Source organism: Emydura macquarii, unplaced genomic scaffold (genome assembly GCF_026122565.2).
Source record: "Emydura macquarii macquarii isolate MOO-44397 ecotype Brisbane River unplaced genomic scaffold, CSIRO-AGI_Emac_v2 contig_2432, whole genome shotgun sequence".
In the NCBI taxonomy this organism is placed as follows: domain Eukaryota; kingdom Metazoa; phylum Chordata; order Testudines; family Chelidae; genus Emydura; species Emydura macquarii.
In genome coordinates, this window is record NW_027132569.1 from 4,058,541 (window position 1) to 4,079,504 (window position 20,964).

General features: G+C 41.0%; 2 protein-coding genes across 2 annotated transcripts in view; one reads left to right on the forward strand and one right to left on the reverse strand.

Annotated features, from left to right (window-relative positions):
- Window positions 1–3,736: 3,736 nt before the first annotated feature.
- Window positions 3,737–16,036, reverse strand: SFRP4 (secreted frizzled related protein 4). Its single transcript, XM_067562517.1, has 6 exons — window positions 15,595–16,036; window positions 14,643–14,723; window positions 14,477–14,542; window positions 11,585–11,783; window positions 6,475–6,538; window positions 3,737–3,925 (listed from the first exon to the last, which is right to left on the reverse strand). The coding sequence occupies exons 1-6, from the start codon at window positions 16,034–16,036 to the stop codon at window positions 3,737–3,739; spliced, it is 1,041 nt and encodes a 346-aa protein (XP_067418618.1).
- A 2,786-nt stretch (window positions 16,037–18,822) lies between these two features.
- Window positions 18,823–20,964, forward strand: part of EPDR1 (ependymin related 1) — a 37,626-nt gene continuing 35,484 nt past the window's right edge. Inside the window, exon 1 of the mRNA XM_067562518.1 lies at window positions 18,823–19,357. Coding sequence (XP_067418619.1) covers window positions 19,101–19,357 — 257 coding nt within the window. The 5' untranslated portion in view covers window positions 18,823–19,100. The remainder of the gene's footprint in view (window positions 19,358–20,964) is intronic.

Genomic DNA, 20,964 nt, shown 5'->3' on the forward strand with positions numbered 1-20,964 from the left:
GTAGTTTGCATAACTCCCATTGACTGCCGCCGAATTTTCCCGGCAGGGTAGACCAGGCCTAAGTGAAATATACCCAGATAACCTTGGCAAGTGAACCACACCCACACACTGCAGAGGAAGGCAGAAAACCCACAAAGTCACTGCCAATCTGACCAGTGAGGAAATTCCTTCCCGACCTCATATATGGTGATCAGTTAAACCCTGAGCATGTGAACAAGAACCAGCCAGCCAAGCACTTAAGAGGGAGAATTGCTCAGTATCATTTTAGAGCCCTGGCCTTCCCAGTCCAATGTCTCATCTTCAGCCATGGCCATCCCTGATGCTTCAGAAGAAGGAGATTAAAAAAACCCGCCCAGAATACATTAGGAGGGGGCAAAAATCCCTTCCTGACCCCTGCAGTTGGCCATCTGAAACCTTGAAACATGAGCTTTTAGGAAAGTAAGACATAAATTGGAAATGAGCCTCATGGCTATTGAGTGCTGCCCCCTAACATCACAAAGAAATCCGTCAAACAACCACACATATGTTTGTCCAGTTCTGTCTTAAAACTAATTAAGTTGTTTGCCCCCACAACTCCTATTGGGAGGCAGCACTAAAAGAGACAGGGAGGGTGACTTCTGTCCATCAACATATAGGTTATGAGTCTAGCACATTCTCATTGTGCCACTCTGCCTGGTCGTACCCATAACTGTGCATATATACGTTGTTGATCATCTTAGTGACTGGGAGTCATGAACCTCTTAGTTCTAGCCCTGATTGTGATAATGAGTTGTTGTGACCTTGGACAAGTGATTTCTAACCAAATTTTCAAACTTGAGTAGCTAAAATTATTACTTTAAACTACTACAACTAAATCAGCACTCAGATGTTAAAATATTCATTTAGCAGCCTCTGAGGGGTATTGTGGGGATTCATTAACCAATATTTGTAAAGGACTTTGCAAAGATAAAGAATTATATTCGTACTACGTATGTATTTAGCATTATTATTATATAGTGGTATCATAAAAATTAGAGATGGAAAATAGAACATTTGCTCATCCAGTCTATCTCCCTTGTCTGGTTAGGATTGCTCCTTTATTGCCTCATGCTATCTGCAGTACTGTCTTTCATTCCCAAGCATTTTTAACCATAGGTATTTCTAATTGTAAGGACTAGAAAAGTGAGAGTGCATTCAGCATAAAAAATGCATATAACATACATTAGGGAACATGTAAAAACAAACATACAAAACCACTAGTATTGGTGCATCAACATTTATTCCCATACAGTGGAATGTTGAATGATCTTATAATATGAAGGAATGGTGCAAATTCTATGTAGCAAATAGTTTTTACACTTTTTCTTTAATATAAAAAAAGCTATGGATAAAAGTTTGATTTCAACAGATGTAAAATAATACGTAATGCTGCTATCATTTCTAAATAGCTGCTCCAGCAGTTTCATTCAACAACACTTATGCTCACAATATTGTATGTTCAAAATAAAGCTTGTTAAAGTGAAGTATCACAACTACAGTATTTGCTGGTTTAACAATGCAATGTTAAGAATGTCGAGGCTTTTTAATAATTACACCTACATGTATTCATGTTTTCTTTTAGGGGTTAACTTGTGAAAACAAAGCATTGGAACTTCACAATGCTCTAAACGCATATTATTTTAGAAGCTTTTTAAAAATATCAATCATTTACCATATGTTTGTGTGGGCCAATATTTTCAAATGTGGATGTCTAATTTAGGCACCGCAAGTGAAATCCTGGCTCCACTGAAGCCAATTGGAGTTTTGCCATTGACTTCAATGGATTCAGGATTTCATCCATAATCTCTATTTAGACACCTAACTATGTGGCTTGAGTTTCAGAGAAGCTGATCTGCTCCTATTTCCACTGTAATCAATGGGAGATATGGGTGCTCAGCACTTTTGAAAAGTGGGCCACTTAGGTGCCTAAATATAGATTTAGGATCCAGTTCTGCACAATTCTGTTGAACTCCTGCATCTGCACAAAGCCAATGGCAGGAGATGCCTGGCTTAGGATGTCCACATCTGGACATTTTGGCCAGAGTTTTTTGTCACCTTGTTCTTCCAGTTGTTTAAGTACACAAAGCACACATCCATTGCCACTCAGGTTTTGCAACTAGAAACTGCACACATGAAAAGTTCATTAGTTTACACCCCAGCGAGCAAGATGAATCTGCTGCATAGGTACAAGCCTGACTAAGGAAAGTAATATTTTTGCTGGGTGCTGTTTGGATTTATTTGGGCATCTTTTGTTGCTTGTGTTAGGACAGTTTGAGTTACCAAATCAGGATGACAAATTATGCCCTCAGATACATGCATACAATCTTCATTAGGATTCCTTCAGTAACTTAGATCAGCATACTAGTATGTTGACATGATAAATCGGTGACGTGCAAAGGATTTTTTTAAACTTGGGTTTGTGTCTTTTTTACTCCTTCTTATTTAAAATTGATAAAAAAGGCAGGAAAGCTTGTCTACCTGCTTATTTTCAAAGTGGGCATTTTGTCCGTTTAAAAGAAGAAGAAGAAAATATCAGGGATGTTAAGTCTAGTATTTTTTGGTTTTGCTGAAGGATTTTCTGTGGCTCTCTGAGACATTTGTTGTGAGCTCTCACACTTTAATTGAAGCTCAGAGGCACTGAAGATTTAACAGACTCCATTTCAGCCAAATGTTTATTATGCAATAGCGTTAAATAGGTGTTAGCAAAAAACAGAGTGCCCCGATAGCAATAGCTTGAGCCAAGTAGAGTGCAGTCAGAAGCAGTGTAAACTGCACCCCAGAGTTGTGCCAATATACCTCATATTTAATTTACATCTCCTTTGCTTTTTTAAGCCCTGACCCAGCAAAGCATTTAAGCACATGCTTAACCTTAAGCCCATGAGTAGCTTCATCAGCTTTGTCCCGGACCTTTTTCAAGACAAAGAGTGCCTTCCAGTTGTGCCAAACTATGTGGTAGTTTAGAGGAACAGGGAGTAGCAATCTTATTTCCTTGTGTGATCTAAGCAAAATTTAAAATCAGGTCTCCACTGGTAAAATGGCTAATGGCCCACTTTACTACTGAGATACATTAGCCCCTCTTTTGAATATTTTAATATCAGAACTACAGAGTAGCTGAAGGGGAATGTTTACAGTAACAGAATAATATGTTTTCCTTCCAGTTTTTTAAATCACTTTTCATAACAAAGCCATATTTCAACAAACATGTAAATGTTACTGTTAAGCACTCTATAGTTCTGTTTCGGTTTAATTTGTTCTTATTAAAAACAGTGATTTTTCAACTAAATGTTTAAATATATTTATAACAACAGAAGCCAGCCTGAAGTATAATAAAAAAATTAAACGTTTCCTTTCTATGTGTTTTTGCTACACAAACACATACAGTTCAAACACTAATAGTGTAAGCATATTTCTGGCACACACATAAAAACAATCGCATAATGCATATCCAGATGCTTATTCGTAAACTATGCGTTTGACTGCTCTGAATATGATAAGCTCCATCAATCAGCTTTAATATGCCTACCACACATCAGTGCAAACCTACAATCTATGGCTTGCAGTGGCTTAAAATAAAAAGCAAACCTTTAAAAGTAAAGTGCTGCAAAAAATGTCTATGCAGAATACGGCAGTTCATGAGTTCTGGAGTAATACAATGCCACTCAAGCCAGCTTGTGACCCTCATCATGCAAGAAAGTCTTTCCTTAGGGAAATTCACAACTCATACTTTTTTAGGGGTTGTTTCTTTCTGGTCTTTTCTTATTTTAGTGGTCTTTTTAGAGGTCCCCAGCAATGGGCTGGTGTTCTTGGTGTTCAGTTTTGGTGCACCACTCCGACCAGTGCGTCCAACATTCTGATTTTTATCATGGGCTGTTTGCAGGTTTTGTTCTTGCAGTCTCTGTTCCCACCTCTAGGAAAATAATTTCAAAAGAAAACACTTAGAAAAAGATGTTACCATATTCTGAGTTATTAATAAAAGCTAACATGAACTGTTAACTGTGGTGCAGCTCTCATTAGCTTAATATTTTACTCGGCTTACCATTGCTGTCCATATGTCACCGCTCTCTAAAGTAACAGCCTGGTCCTGTACTTCCTGTGCAGTCAGAATTCCCATTGAACCAGTGATACTGTCAATTAAACTGGTGCAATAGATGGCTACACACTATGGCCCTTATCCTGCAAAGGGATCTAAAAATGCAAAACCTTACACCTTCTTGGGACTTCACTGAAGTCAGTGGGCATAAGGGTCTGTGTGTGCAGACACCTTTGCAGGACCACTTCTAAACATTACTAAATAGGCCTACTTGGCCTGTTGGTACAGCTAAGTGGAGAGCAGCCTGTCCTTTAAAAGTAAATATATTTAAACATATCACCATATAGGAAAGCTGTATTTAGTTTCTGGGTAAGCGCTTCAAAGACACCTTGAAGGCAAACATGAAGAGGTGCAATATTGACATAAATACTTGGGAGACCCTCGCTCAGGACCGTCCAAAATGGAGGCAGGCTCTGTCAGAAGGATCTCAACACTTTGAAACAGCTCGCCGACAGGTAGAAGAGGAAAAGAGGAACAGGCGGAAAGAACATCAGAACATTCAACATAGCAACACTGTACCTATCCCTCCTGGAAACACCTGTCCTTATTGTGACAAGACATGTGGGTCTAGGATCGGGCTATGAAGCCACCTGCGGACCCACTACTGAGATCTCTGGAAGACAATCTTACTCGTTTGCGAGTGATCACCATCATCATCATCATCAGACAGGAAATACCAGGGCTGATGTTAAGGATAGGCCAGCTAGATGACCTCCTAGGCCACTGAGTTTTTAGGGGAGTAATGTGACACCTGTGAAGGACAATGTGTGTGCAGTTTTGCCTAGGGTGACAAAATATCTAGCATCAGCCCGTGTTGCAGAGTGACAGTAAGTCTTTGGTTATTCAACAACAACCCCATACAGCCCATCAAACAAAATAAAAAAATACCAGTAGGTATTTAGGCTTATCACATTTAAAAGCAGCAGGATTATTTCCTGTACTCTGGACAAAAACATACTAATTTCTGAACAAAATACAGTGAATAAGCCTCACAATTTGTAAGATATCCATGAAGCATTGAGTAGTCTATAAATTATTGCTTAAGCAGGTTTCGAGATGTTCTGTAAACTGACATGACAAAGGTGCTATCTGGAGGCCATTAAATCACACCATAGGCCAGATAGGAGGCAGGTTAAAGGCTAAGTGTTTTCAAATGCCCATGTCCCATGTTAATGCTTCCATAAATCACATCCTGTGCTGCCTTATTGCTATTATAATATAGATCTACTTTCTTCCCATTTCTTTTTCTTTAAAACTCCTTTTTAAAGTGTGTTTTCCCATTTCACAGGTAGTCTATAGTCAAAGGGCTGGAGAAAAAGAATAACAGAATGCAGACACACAGCTACAGCAAAGAGTTGATTTGTAACTTAAAAGCATCTTTAATGGAAAATGAGCCTTCCTGCCCTCCTCTCTGGCAATCTCCAGCCAGTCAATAACTAAAAACAAATAAAACGTATGATCCCAACCCATTATTTAATTCTTTGCAAACTTTTTTCAGAACTAAGAGGCAAAATCCTGCCTCCAATTCCTGTTGTGCTTAGGCTCCACGCTGAGCACAGCAGAATCAGGACTCCAAAACACCCTGCCCACGGTGGATCTCTGTACTGGGATATATAAGAAGATTTGTGAGCAGGCCGGGGTGGGATAGGGTCTGTGACCTTGTGAAGTCAGGGAGAAGTGCGCTATGTCTACTACTACTACTGAAGGAGGTGCATTGTGGCTGCACAGGCATTCTGGTCATTTGAGACCCAGTCTGCAGCCCATTGAAATCAATGGGGCGACTCCCAATTACATCAATAGACTTTGGGTAGGGACCCTAGTTTTTCCGTGCTTCACTCCTTCAATGTTTCTGAATGGATCAAAGCCTGTTTACATTGGCTTTATTTAGTGCAACAGGATTTGGCCTTACTTTCATATTCACTTTGTAATGAGCATTATATACTTAACAATTAAAGGTTATCATTCAGAGTTAAATGCATTAGCAATTATATGAAAATAATTCACAAGTTCACTGTTTTAGGAAAAGAATACTAACATAAAACATTCACATATTAGAGAGAAATTTTTTTGTTATAAAAATTGTTTTCATCTAAAAATATTATAAACATATAAATGTCTCCTCGTGAGAGACCCTGTTTAAAATTTAAGGCCAAAATATTCAAACTTACACACTTAAATCTACAGTTGGGCATCTAAATAAAAGTGACCTGACTTTCAGTGGTGCTAAATGCCATCACTGAAGATAATGGCAGCTGCCACTACTCAATATCTCTGAAATTCAGGTAATTTATTTAGGTGCTAAAATAGATTTTGATGGCTGACTCTCTAGTAAGAATGTAAGAATTACTTTCGTCGGCTATACTTACCTTATATCTTTTATCTAGCTGATCCTTCCATTTTTCAACTAAACATCCATCAAGAAGCATCAACCTAAAATTTTGAAGATAAAAATGTGAGCTACAGCTAGTTTTCTATATACCAGGTAACTAAAAGATATGAGCCCTGATTTTATATGCTTAGTTAGTTGATTTATCGTAGACAAGAAATATTTTCCAAAGGGAACCAGTCAGGCCAAAATTTAGCCCAAATTTAAGTTTTCTACAAATAAACATTTACAAAACCTAAGACCAACAGAAATGTTTCCATGAATTAATTTTATATTCTAATGAAAACATTTTTTAAAAATATCGCAACCCATACAGTGCAACATTGTGCTGGTGCCTATGAAACACTTCAGGATCTGTGTCCTTACCTGCAGTAGTGCTGTAAATGAAAGATACCCCAGCTTCACCAGGAGTAGAGACAGCACAAGTCCCAACAATTTCAGTCTCTCATTGGGTCAACTATACATATAAAACGATGGGGTCTAAATTAGCTGTTACCATGCAAGAAAGAGATCTTGGAGTCATTGTGGATAGTTCTCTGAAAACATCCACTCAGTGTACAGCTGCAGTCAAAAAAGCTAACAGAATGTTAGGAATCATTGGGAAAGGGATGGATAATAAGACAGAAAATATCACATTCCCTCTATATAAATTCATGGTATGCCCACATCTTGAATACTGCATGCAGATCTGATCGCCCCGTCTCAAAAAAGATATATTGGAATTGGAAAACGTACAGAAAAGAGCAACTAAAATGATTAAAGGTATGGAAAAGCTTTCATATGAGGAGAGATTAATAAGACTGGGACTTTTCAGTTTGGAAAAGAGACAACTAAGGGGGGATGTGATAGAGGTCTATAAAATCATGACTGGTGTGGAGAAAATAAATAAGGAAGTGTTATTTGTGCTCCTTCTCATAACACAAAAACTAGGGGTCATCAAATGAAATTAATAGGCAGAGACTTAAAACAAACAAAAGGAAGTTTTTCTTCACACAACGCACAATCATCCTGTGGAACTCCTTGCCAGAGGACATTGTGAAGGTCAAGACTATAAAGGGATTCAAAACTGAAGTAGATAAGTTCATGAAGGATAGGTCCATCAATGGCTATTAGCCAGGATGGGCAGGGATTGCTGTTTGCCAGAGGCTGGAAATGGCCGATGGGAAGGATCACTTGATGATTACGTGTTCTATTCATTCCCTCTATTCATTACCTGACATTGGCTACTGTCGGAAGACAGGATATTGGGCTAGATGGACCATTGGTCTTACCCAGTATGGCTGCCCTTATGTTCTGGTGGGCCATTTTCAGGGCAGAAGCTGACTTCCTCCATAACCCCAGTGCCAAATTGACGGGGTCTCTATGCTGATCCAATACAGGCTGCAGCCGAGGGACCTGGTGGGGCAGGCTAGAGGAACGGCAGTCAGGTCTGAATTTATGTGGCTCCAGTGGCCCTATTACACAGTGACATAGATGGGCTGCTGCTGTAACTCCAGCTGGGAATTGTCACCATGAGAAAGAGAATAGATGATTGTACAATGTGGTATAAAGATTTCATTGGCACTTATTTATGACAATTGTATTACTCATGAGAAATGTAATCCTCTGAAGCAGCTGGTGGAGGCCACTATCGGACACAGAATAATGGACTAGATGGGCCACTGGTTTGATCCTGTAGAACAGTACTAATGGTCCCATGTTCCTAACCAAAAATGAGTTATTCAGGGATAAGAACTTTATACCACACTGTGTAATCTTACATTTTGTTTGTCTTGCATAACTATTTTATAAATGTTTTAGAAAGTTTAAAAATACAAAGATAGTAAATGATATAAAAGGATTCCAGGATTGTCATTCGGTCTCTGTGTTACTCTGAAGCCTAGAATGTCTGTTGAGTCATTGTGAAGTAATGGGAACAGCTATCAGCATAGTTGAAAGCGCTTTTTGTTCAGAATATCTCCAGGTTCAATCATTACTGGGATTTGCTTTCTCTTACCATCTCAGCCATTTTGACTTTACGAATTACACCTATGCAGTGTACAGCTATAGTAAGGTATGTATTAGCTATAGTAAGCTCAAGAGCATTGTGATATCAGAGGTAACTCAACCAATCACCAGTCACCAATTTGCATGTAACAATTTCATTGGTTGTATGAGGGAGACTGTACAGATGGTGGACTATTTGGCCCAAATGCCACATCTATGCGACAGCACAGGAGTTCATTTAGAATTTGTAAATTTTTTCCTGTAAAGCTGGCTGGTCATAGTACAAGAGTGCTATAGTATAGGCCTCAGAATGAGAAAAATAAAATGGTAACTGCAAAATGTTGGAAACCTCTAAGACCTAAAATAATTTAATCTAAAAATCATAAAGTCATTTATGATTAAATGACCAAATCATTTAAGGTCTGACATCTCACAATCTAGAAACATGTGTTGTCTCACTGGGAGACAGATTTCCAAACCTCCAGGGCTGTAAAGCACACATTTCAGACCTTCGTTGATCACAAGATATTGGACCTTAAATATATTGACTGGCCCTGTCAATGTAATCCTGCAATAATTTCCCAGACTTTGTAGATATCAATTAACATAATCAACTGAAGAAAGCAGAACACTGATATAAATATGCCTGATTCCATATGACATTTAACAGCCATTCAGGGATCTGCACTACCTAATATAGGACCTGATTCTCCACTGTCTTGCAACCCAGTTAGTCATTTATACAATGCAAAGTGAGTATAAAATGGAACCATGTGGGGAGTTGGTATCATTTTACACCCATTTTGCACAGATGTAAATGACTAACACAGAAAGCAAGGCGGTGGAGAATCTAGCCAATATTATACACCACTCCTTTCCTCCTATAGCAGAGATTATAGAAAAAAAGTAGCATTAAACTGAAAGGAAAATCATTATAAATGAAACCACAATGTGATATTTCCTTCAGTGCTGATGCTACTTTGGCTCAAAACAAGTTATTGGGTGAAATCCTGGCCCCACTGAAATCAATAGGTGCTTGTCATCAAGTTCAGTGGAGATAGGATTTTGCGCATTGTGACTTCTGACATTTTAAAAAGCCACTGTAATTCAAAACCTTTTGTTTACATACCATTGAGTTCAACAGGAAACATATAAACAATTATGGGCTTATTTTTTCAAATCCATTTTAGCAGAGCATATGAAAATAAAAACCTCAATGACCTTTCCAAATCATTCACAACATATTTGGTGTTTAGCTTGGTTTTCCATAATCTAATCGAAAAGCAGATGGTGATCTTTCACTATTTAAAACTGTTTTTCCATCATTAGTTTCTTAGGGTTCTAGTGATTAGAGCAGAACACTGGAGTTTAAGACTCCTGCATTGTAATCTCAGTTTTCCCATTGAGTTTATGTGTGACATTGAATCTATCTGTTCCTCAGAGAACTGATATGTAAAATGGGAACATACAATAGTAAGGTTTCTGAAAAAAACTTTAACTAATCTTTGTATTTTCAGATCCTCAGAAGAAAGATGCTATGTAAATATAAAATATTATTATTAGCTCATATAAAAAACTTTGTTAATTTATAATTAAGTTGCTCCCGTGATTAATATACCTCATCTAAACACTACATAATTAAAAACTTTTAACATTTTAAAAACTATGAAATATAGAGAAATGAGCCATGAAGTTCATTTATATAAATGTTCTATGGTTCTAGTTTGCACATTCAATTAGCAATCATTAAGGATATGATCTGGTCATGAAGGTCACAGATTCTGTGATTTTCCGGGACCTCCAGGACCTCTGGACCAGGGCTGGAGCAGCTGTCAGTCTCTGGGGCTGCTGCTGAACAGCTGATCAGCCAGCCAGCCCCGGGGCCACAGAGCAGCTGACAGGAGCCCATCCCTGTGCACTCAACAGCTGATCGGCCAGCCCGCGGGAGAAGCGGACTGGAGCAGCTGCAAACTCTGGCAGCTCTGTTTTCTCCCAATCCCCCATGGTATTTTTAGAAAAAGTCGGGGAGAGCTCATGACGTCTGTGAATTTTTGTTTATTGTCCGCGATCGGTCCTTGACCATTACTAAAAATACTCATGACAAGAATCTTAACCTTAATAATAATATTGGAATGTTAAAATATAACGTACACATTTCACAAATGACCTTAAAACTGGCCCAGAGCACATACTTACACATACTTATGAACTATTCTGATACATACATCTGTAACATATGTCTATTTTGATCGTGTAAAATATATCATTAGTGAAGTATATGTTGAAAATACTCACCTTACTAGGCCAGGGTGCAGCCTCACCCGGGTGGGGTCAGGAGCAGCAGAGCCACCCGGGGGTGGGAAGATGAGACCTCAACAAGGAGCAGTGAAAGCAGTGACCTACCTGCTTCCTCTGCTTCCCCTTCCCACTTGCCCTCAGCATGCGTGTGGGGTGGCTGCAGTTTTGTCTTTTCCCTACCGCCACCCCTCTTTTATGCCACTGCATCTCATGCAGAGTCTGACTCCCCTCATCTCATCTCTCCGCCTCTGGCCTAGAGGAGGGGAGCAGGTTGGGACTCTGGTTTCTGTCATGGTCCCTGGGGAGGACAAAGGATTTAGAGGGGGCTTGACCTCACGCCAACCATCACATTTGTATTATTGGGGGCCATTGGTGCCAGTGGAGAGCTGCATTGGAACAATCCTGCTGGGTAGTTTAGGGTGGTTAGCCTAGTGGGGTAATAACTTCAAATGAAGCTGTGGTGTCCGTATTTTACCATGCTGCAGTGTACGTGTCTCATTGTTTCCATGTACACATCAAAGTTTGTAAGTATGTGTTATAGGTCAGAGTTCAGGTTGTTTATGAAATGTGTAAGTGAATTTTGAAATGTTAATGTTGTTCCCTGAAGCCATGGACTTGTAAAAGTAATAGAATATTTATATATGTTTCCCTGAACTGCATATGGGATACTCATCAGGAGACTAAAATTGACACAAGGTTCACAGCATGTGCTTCTGAACAGAGAAAGTGGCCTTTTCTTTACTGCTTGCCTGCTTTCTATTAAACTTGACTACAGTAAATGTCTGCACTGCATGGTAATTGCTTACCTTGAACGCCATTCATAACACATGATTAGAACATCTTGATTTGGGAGAAGATGTGGACACTGGCAGGATGAATTAGTAAGAAGAGGCACTTGAGACCGAGGAATGGGTATTGAAGACTTAAGTATCTCTTTCACTTCAACCACTGTAGTTATTTCATTGCAGCTACCTCTCTCTACACCTTTTACTTTAGCATGAATAACTGCAAGTAGGAAAATATATATGCAAGGACAATTATTTTGTAAATTAGTAAGAACAATTCATATGAGTAAGAGTTGTTTTTTTCAGCCCCTACATGTTGTTATTTATGATTAACTAACGAGATTTATCATGAAATCCATACTGTTTTAAATAATAAACCATTTAAACTACTGATGTCTAGATTACATTTAGAAAGTGGATTGATAAAATTTTCGAGGCGTAAATTAATTACTTTAAACACACTTTATAAAAAGACTATGGTTTTAAATGAAAAGCTGAAAAATAAATAGGCTAAGGATTTTCACAATGAATATAGTTTACAGTGTTTTCCTTCAAATAAAAAAGTCTTTGAGAAACTGTTTTAAAAGTTATATCCCGACTGTGCATTTTATACAGAATAGAGACCCAAATACAATATCCATTGACTCTTGTTACCTGACTATATAAAGATGAAATTAAGATTGTATCTGAGCTCTGCATTGCTAAACATCCCGAAGAAAACTGCACACCTACATGGATTTAAGAAAGAGGCCACTCATTACTCTAAAAGGATACACCTGATCAGCTGGGCATCCTGGTACCTGAGCAGCATCTACACTTCCATTTTTAACATTTTTTAAAATTCCATCTTCAATAAATCACATTAGTAACTAGTAAATTCCAGAAATATAACAAGATTTCATATAAAAGAGGAATAATATCTATTGAGAACAGTAACTATATCAAACTCTGTAGTATCCATATAGTGCTTTAGGGGTATTGGTTGCATTTTCAAAAGCATTTAAGTGACTTAAAAGCCTCTGTCCCATTTTCAAATGTCACTGCAACATTATGGGATTTAAGATCCTATGTAACTTAAATGCTTATGAAAAAGTCTACCTATAATCCTTACATGAATTTTTAGTTGGAAATTTGCTTTACAATGAAAAAGGCTTCATAAAGACTTACTATAAAATTCGGTTGTTGTTGGGAACTATTTACAAAAGAAGCTATCATATCATAGCTAAATCTAGATAACCAGCAGTGATTCTTTTGTATTTACCAACTAAGCAGTAGCCCCAGTCAACTGGAAGAATGTGTTATTTGTATATATTATTCAAAGGGGATTTCTAACAAAACTGGATTTTTACTTTAACTTTTTTCTCTCTGTATTATCTCCCCATCCCACTTAAAAAGGTAACTCTCCTATTGATTTCACTGAGGGCAGAATAAGGCTCTGCATCTCAATGCTAAAATCTTGAATCCAAACATAACCAGTGGAATGCAGTGTTTTCAGTTTTTCTAAGTTTAGAACCAGGACCTGCAGTCTTTCATCAGGGCAACACTGCTGTTGAAATCAATGGAAGCAGGACTGGGCCAAACATAATTTAAAAAAATATATTTCACTTCAAAATACAGACATTTTAAGTATATATTAAACAATGCAGAATCTCAATGGTCCACCAAATGGTAGTGTGTGTTGCAGAGAGATAGATTAGGAAATTAGATCATTAGAAAATACTAATATTTCATATAAGTGTATCAAAATGCAACAATTTAAACAAATGCACTTATAGTTTGCTTTGTAAGGTAAATATCACAACTGTCTTACTAATAGCAAACTGAATTTGAATTAAAAGATTATTTAACAACAAAGACCTAAGCAAGTACCCAAACATTTTTGTTTTAATTTGGTATTGAATATAATAGATTGTTTTAAACTGCCTATTGTGTGATATCCATAGTTTAAAATAAATTAATTCAAAATAAAATAAATTAATTAATAAAATCCAGAAACAGTCACTGTAAACTGCAATAAACCATAATATTACATGTTAAATTCACAGCTCACATAGCATTCATTGTTAATCTTACAAACTTGTTATTGAAAGAAAAATAAAATTATAAATAAATATTCTGTGTTCCTCTGGTCAGAAATCCTTTTTGTGGCTGGGTACTGGTATTGTCAATACACCATACAACGTATGGGCCAGATCCTCAGCTGGTGTAAGTTGTCATAGCTCCATGGACTTCAGTGGAGCTATGACAATGTACATAAGTTAAGAATCAGGCCATAGGACTATAAGGCTAGTATGCAAAATATAGTAAAGATTCTATGACTTAATTTGTGACCAAAAAAGTTGCTTTTCTACCTTTTCACATCTTTCCAATTTCATTGTTTTCACAAGAACTCATTACATCTAGTGAAAACTGCACAATAGTGCTTACTTAATCAATCAAGAATCCAATTTATTCTAGCTGAAATAGCAAGATAAAAACTGCAGTTCTTATGATCTCCAGCTATTTTGTGCTTGTCACTAGACTGAGTTGCATTAAACAAATGTCATGAAAATTTAGAAACGGCTCACATGGCCCTCTCTATTTTTGCTAATCAATCTGTCCCACTAAGTTTTATTAGACCAGTCTGTATTATAAAAATACAACTATCTAATTATTTTAAAGACCACATTAGCTCTAGATCTTTGTTTCTTTTCTTTTCTTTTTTTCAGGAAAACAAGATTTCAGGGTCAACATTTTTTAAAGTACCGGATAAAAGTGCTTCTTATGATTCATTTAATCTTAAAATTTACTCTGTGGCTTGTCATAGATTACAAGTAGAGGAGTTATGATTATTTGATAATACCAAAGCAGCACGGGAAGGGAACCTTCGATTGCCAAGAGTTGAAAATGAAATTATTTCACGGGTTGACTTACTGTAGCTGTAGTTTTTGGTCATGTATGTTGTTAGAGTAGGCTTTATCTTCCGGCACTTGCATCGATCTTCAAAAAAAACCCAACAGCATAAAGAAAAGTTACAAATGAATGTCAATTACAGAATTATTTTCAAGAGAAATAAAAGGGAACCCTTATGGAGACGCACCATGGTTTAGATTCTTGCAGCCAGACTCATGAGGTCTTTCTTGGACCATTACATCTTGAGTAAAATCCATCCACTTTACATCTATTTAAAAAAAATCCATACAAAATAAGATTTGCACAGAATTTGGTTTTTGATACTGAAAAGAAATAAACAAGCAGATATGAAAAATTATTACTTTTGATATTTCAAGAATCAGTTCACTAGCACACACATCTTAGGGTGCATTTTAAATAGTTAATCTCTCCTAAAACCCACCGATTCACTATATTTCTGAAAATATGTCTGCATGAGGTTTTATGTTTGTTTGTTTTTTAACAGCACTGTAAATTGTTTTAAAGAAGGGAATAAAGTTTGCAATATATCACTATATGATTGTAGTTCACTTCATGGATGGGTGTGTAGTTTTGTGTACTCATATTACTAACTTGACATTTAAATTTGAAAGGCATATCTAAATATCACTATTCAGTCTTCGCTTATACCTAACTCAGAATTCTCTCTCCTTTGACTAGTAACACCAGTGAGATTTGGAGAGAAGAATATTAGAGTCCTTCTGCCCTGATTTGCTTTTCAATGTTCTCAGAAAAGCTGCCTGCCATAGGAAATTTAATCTCTTCTTGTTTGGGTTTGTTTGTTTGTGTGTGTGTTTGTTTCTGAGAGGTCTTTTTAAAAAAGACAAATATTTAAACCACCAGAGAGATTAGTTGTAATCCCCGCGAAAACCTGTTCCTTTTTGTTAGATCTGAGAGAGAGAGAGAGAGAGAGATTGCCTATACAGTGCTGGAGCTTCTGTAGTTTTGTGCTTTTGGGACCCACTTAACTAAACTTTTCTGGTTTCCAGAGACTTTGTGAAGAAGGGCACACATCTGGATTCAAAATTGCCACCTTATAATCAAGTTTCTCTACCCCTGAGCCTTTCCTTAGCCCACACACGCCCCCTGATCCGGCTCACCTTCTGAGAGATCGGTGACTATGGCTTCAGGAGATATGCAGACCCCTCGGTCGTACACAGGCAGGTCATCGCAAGCCAGGCTTTCAGGCCAGCTGTGGTTGTACCTCTTCATGATGGGCTCGCATCCATCTCGGGCTCGTTGGCACACCGATTTGCAGGGTTTGATGGGGTCGTGGAGGAACTCCAGGGTGCAGATAGGGGCATACATAGCGCACAGGAAGAAGCTGAGCACCGGGCTGCAGTTGATGTCCACCAGCTCCTGATACTGTTCGATGGCCAGAACGGCATTCTCCTGGGTACTGTGGTGCAGGTGATTGGGCATCCTGGTGATGTTCCAGGGCATGGACTTGCACATGGGGATGCGCACGGCTTCGCAGGGAGCACCGCGCACCCCCACGCTGACTCTGAGCCACAGGAAGAGCACAGCCACGGTGGCTAGCATCTTCCCAGCCTTTACCTTGCTGGATTAGCGTTTGGGGTCCCCCACCCCGGAGATTCTCTGCTTCCTCCCACGAAGTCGCGGGGATCAGTCTCGCAGGCTGACCCAGTCGCTCCTTCAGCTTTCAGTGTAAAGAGCTGAAGAAAGTCTGGTCTATCGCAGTCCCCTGGCAATACAGCACATAAACAGCCCACTGGCAAAGATGAACCAGCTCTCCTCGCGTGCCTCAGTGCTAAACAACACAGCGCTTCTCCCTTGCTCCAAAGTTCAAGTGATCTGAGACTTACAGACAGCCATGGAAACTGTGGGACCATACTTATACCAGTGCCACAAGTGACGTGGGGGTTGATCTTTTTTCTTGGCAGTATCATTCATTTTAGGGGTGGGGGTGTGGTTTGTTTTGGGTTTGTTTTTTTTTTTCTTTTCAGACAGGGTGACATCACCTCCACTCCATTTAATCCCAGAGCGACATCACTACATTTCTCATTGAGTCCCAAGATAAATTCCAGCAAGCCATTCATTCACTTTAGATCCCGGTGCAATAAATTCTTTAAGACGAGAGAAGGGGGGGAAAGCGCCACCCTCATCTATCACTGGGTCTGCAAATCCAGACGCAGAATTAAGACAGAGGGAGGGGAAGACTCAGCATGAGCAAGGACGATACTCTTTTTAACCAGCGCGGAACTTGGTGCCCTTTTCCTACATTTTCAAAGTGACAAAGAACAGAAACTTTTGCAGCTTTTTTTTTTTTAGTGGTGCTATTATTTCTGTCTCCGATAGATGGTTACGTAGTTACTGCAATGGCTCGAGATGGGGATGCTGCATGTGAACCTTAGACTTGACAAAAAATACATGAAATATACAAACTGGTCAGTTACTTTTTCTGGACACCGTCTTGGGAGAGTGCAGCAGCAGCAGCAGTGCGCAGCTCCAACAGTTGTGTTGCATCTGCCGTCGCTGCTATGAGAAATCCAATTAGCTTCGCCCCCTTCGCCCTATTCAAAATCTCCACCTACCCTCCCCCCCCACACACACACACCCAGCCTCCATAAATTAGATCAGCAGTGGAATCCGTGGGAGGGGGGGATACGATATTATGTGAAGTTTTTTCAAAAGCACGTCGTGTCACACAGAACACCAGCAGCCGCAAGTGTTTCATAAAACAGGGCGGACTGTCTGCATTTGAATCGCTTTGGCTCTTTCATCAGTCTGCACGTGCACCCAGACGCTAAATTCTACTTTTACATCGGTGTACTTCAGGAGCAACCCGCCGGTGCTTAGTGGAGTTGCTCCGACTCCGGATTTACAACGATTTAAAAGAGTTGAATTTGGTCCTTGATTAATAGGGACCAAATCCTGCCTTCGGTTCAACCCGTGCAATTCCAATGAGAACAGTCTCGATGGCACAGTGCAATCACTGGCATAGCGGGGATGTAACTGAAGGCCGAATGTGGCCCTAGGGTAGCAATTTCCCATCCCCTCTCATTAAGATTCTTGTACCAGGATGCCTTTTCAGTAAGCTCTGGGAGATGTGCGTTCCTGCTCACAGTTCACAGCATCAGCGCCCTGGCCTCTAGTTCCCTGTGCCTACTTTATAACCGACCTTGCCTATGTTAGTCTCTCTCCCTTTTTTCTAGGAAACTGCTCAGGAGGAGACAGCAGACATAGGCCAAGGGAGCTCCAAGGCAAATGGGGGAAGAACGTGAATGTTTGGGGGCAAGAGGATGAGAGTATTAGACAGTGGAGAGTAGGTGACAGGAAAGTGAAAAGCTTTCCCTCAACAGCAACATTTTAGAGGTTTCCCCTAAGCAGCTCATCCTTCTCACCCCTCCCTCCGTGAGCCCCAAACGCACACACAACAAATCGGCAGGAACAGATACGGGGACGATAAAATTGGTGTGAAGCTTTCAGTCCGCCAGATAGTAGCTCTGCTTTGAGACTAGTAGGAATGTGGGGGGCAGGCAAAATTGTATCCTCAAAATGTGTGTTCTCACTGCCTGGTAGGAAAACCCTTGACCATAGAAAAAGGGGGGAGGGAGGGAGAAAGTGATCAGATTTGCTCAGTCAAATTCCACATCACAGGAGCTCAGCTCGTCAAAGATAAACCAAAAAGATAGCGCCCAAATGGAAAGGAAGCAAACAATTTTTTCCCAAGCACGTGGCCATTTTGCTCCTGGCTCAAAAGAAGTATCTTGTTTTTTCTGTTCTGGTTTATAAAGGGAGCACACCAGCATGAATGTATGTTAAAGCGCATACTGTCCTTCCCCCCCTCCCCCACCCAATAAGAAATATGTGATCATTATACATTAATGATAACTGAGCAATTACATTAATATATATATATTGTTTGCTTCCTTTTTATCTTAATTAAGCCTTCCAGGGTTAAACATGAGGTATATGAAATAGATAGCAACTGGCTTCAGATCCAATCATTTCCAGCCGGAGTATTACATAAGGTGCAGAGCACCCAGCTATGGCACTGGTATCATATGCTGCCACCCAGCTGTGACACTGGCATCAGGTGATGTCTCTCCACCTCTGGCCTGGTATTAAAGGACGTTCACCCGGCTGCAGAAGTGGGGCCATTCAAGGTGCAAGGCCTGTGGCAGGAAACGCCTATGGGGGAAGAGGGGAAATGAACGGAAAGACGCTAGAAGATCGCCAGGGAGCTGGTGGAGGGGAAGGAGGCGTGCGTCTCCTTTCCCATCGCGCCTGCTGTTTAAATAATTGATGCCCAGCGGGCTGCAGCAGGCGGCACTCTGCCTCGGGCCGCAGTCCCTGCGGGCAGCAGAGAGAGATCAACCAGCAGCCGCCCGGCCCCTCAGCACTGCAGCCGCGCCTCTCTCCTCGCTGCAGTTTGCCGGGCTACCTCGGCCCTGGCTCGCCGCCTGCCGCTGCCGCAGTCAGCCAGACCCGCCTCCGCCTTGGACAGCAGCGCAGGTTAAAGAGCCAGACCAGAGCTGCAGCAGCAGCACCGGCGGGCTTCCTTCCTTCCCCTCCCCTGCTTCCCCCACCAGCAGCGCCCCGGGGGCTGCTCAGGGCGCGCGGCGGGAGCCCGACACTGAGGATGGCGCGAGGCGGCGGCCCGGGGCAGCTGCCGCTGCTGCTCCTCTGCTTGAGCTCGCTGGCGGCCGCCCCGCAGGGCCCTGCTGCTGGGCGGGGGCAGCCGCCCACCCCCTGCCAGGCGCCGCTGCAGTGGGAAGGGCGCACGGTGGCGTATGAGCACAGCAGCGGCAGGAACACCAGGGCGGCGGTGGCGTACGACGGCCCCAACCAGCGCCTCCGGCTCCTGGAGGAGAGAAAGGGCCTCATCCCCTGCAAGAAGTAGGTACCGGGGCGGCCGCTGCTCTGCTCTGCTCTGCTGGGCGCGCGGGGCAGCTCCCACCTCTGCCCCGACTACTAGGGCATGTCTCCGCACCGCCCCTCCTTTCGGGGGAGGAGAGGAGGCGAGGGAGAGCGGCCCTCCAGTGCAACCAGTCACCTCTGGGGAAGGGGCTTAGGGCGGGAAAACCCCTCCCGCCTTCGGCAGGGAAAAGTGCCTCCTCTGCAATTAAATCCTGCCCCCCCCCCCCCAGCCGGGCAGGGCTGGCGTTGGAGGGCGGGCCTCGCTGGAGTGGAGAGTGCTGCTGTTGGTGCAGCTGCCCCAACCTAGGGCCTGATTCAAAGCGCGTTGAAGCCAGTGGGCATTGGAACACGCCCCACACGCCCAAACAAGTGCTAGTGGGGACGACAGGCCCGGCCTCTCCTGTTCAAGGGCTTTAGCTCCACGCCCCTTGCCCCTTCCCACTTACAAGATGGTATAAATGCCCAGACAGATGCTGTTCCATCCACCCCACCATCAGCACATTGCTCAGTTTACAGCCAGGGGATGTATTATTTCCCCCCTCCTCCCTTCTCCTATTTTCCTCATGGTTCGCATCACAATTTGCTTATCATTCTGCCCCTGCATGGTTATGATGTCATTTATGCAGCCCAGGCCACAGCTGTGAGCCTGCCCAAAGACTTTCACAAATACATCATCGATTTCAGCCACAGTAAATTAATTTGGCTGTTTTTGTAGCACACTTTGGACCCAGTCACCAAAATTGGACTCTCACAGGTTGGTGGACGCTCTCATCTACCCCAGTGTAAATCAGAAGTAACTTAGTTTAAGTCAGTGAAGTTTCTCTGGTTTTACACTGACCTGAGAGCAGGATTTGGCCTCATGTTTTTGTACTGATGTGATCAATGATGGGTGTATGTAACACACCAAGATGAGGTGATTTCTGGTGGATGGTGACAGGGCTTTTTCCCATTACATTAATTTTTTCTGAGGGGAGAGAGAGGTGGTATGGGGGTTAAAGGTGAAGCCTTTTAAATGAACTGAGTTGTCATGTCATGGTGGCAGGTACTTATGCTAGTATGAAACCAAGTGGCAAGGAAAGAACTGACTGATGTTCATGCTCAATAAATATACGGATATTTATCAGTGGCAGCTTGTGAATCTTACTGGGCGATTAATTAAAAGGTTTTGTTTTGTTATGGAATTTAATCAGATTCAAAATAAAATAATAATAAATAATTAATGTGTCTCACAGAATTTTTAATATGGTGGTTTTTTAGAAAGTTTGGCCTGTGTTTTAGAAGTTCTATGGCTGTGCCTGTTTTTGCAACTAAACATAAATATTTTACTGTTAGATGTTAGTAATACTTTGCACTCATTTATAGGTATATTCATCTACATTCTACATACTGCCAAGGAATACAGGGACTTTATTATGCTTAAAGGAAACAAAGAGTGTGTAAGTCAAGCCATTGACTGACCCAACAAAGTCATTGCTCAGTGTGCACAAAACAATCTTAGTTTGGTGAAAAAATAAATTTAGAAAAGACCTGTTGGAACAAATCTTTTCATGTCTTTCCACCACAATCATAGGTTTTCCCAGTGTTGA

Excerpts from the sequence above, each read along its gene's own strand:
- SFRP4 (XM_067562517.1), bottom strand. The coding sequence starts at position 16,036 with ATGCTAGCCACCGTGGCTGTGCTCTTCCTGTGGCTCAGAGTCAGCGTG. Across the intron at positions 14,724-15,594 it reads AGTCACCGATCTCTCAGAAG|ATGTAAAGTGGATGGATTTT; the intron begins GTGAGCCGGATC and ends TTTTTTAAATAG. Across the intron at positions 14,543-14,642 it reads CTGCAAGAATCTAAACCATG|ATCGATGCAAGTGCCGGAAG; the intron begins GTGCGTCTCCAT and ends TTTTTTTTGAAG.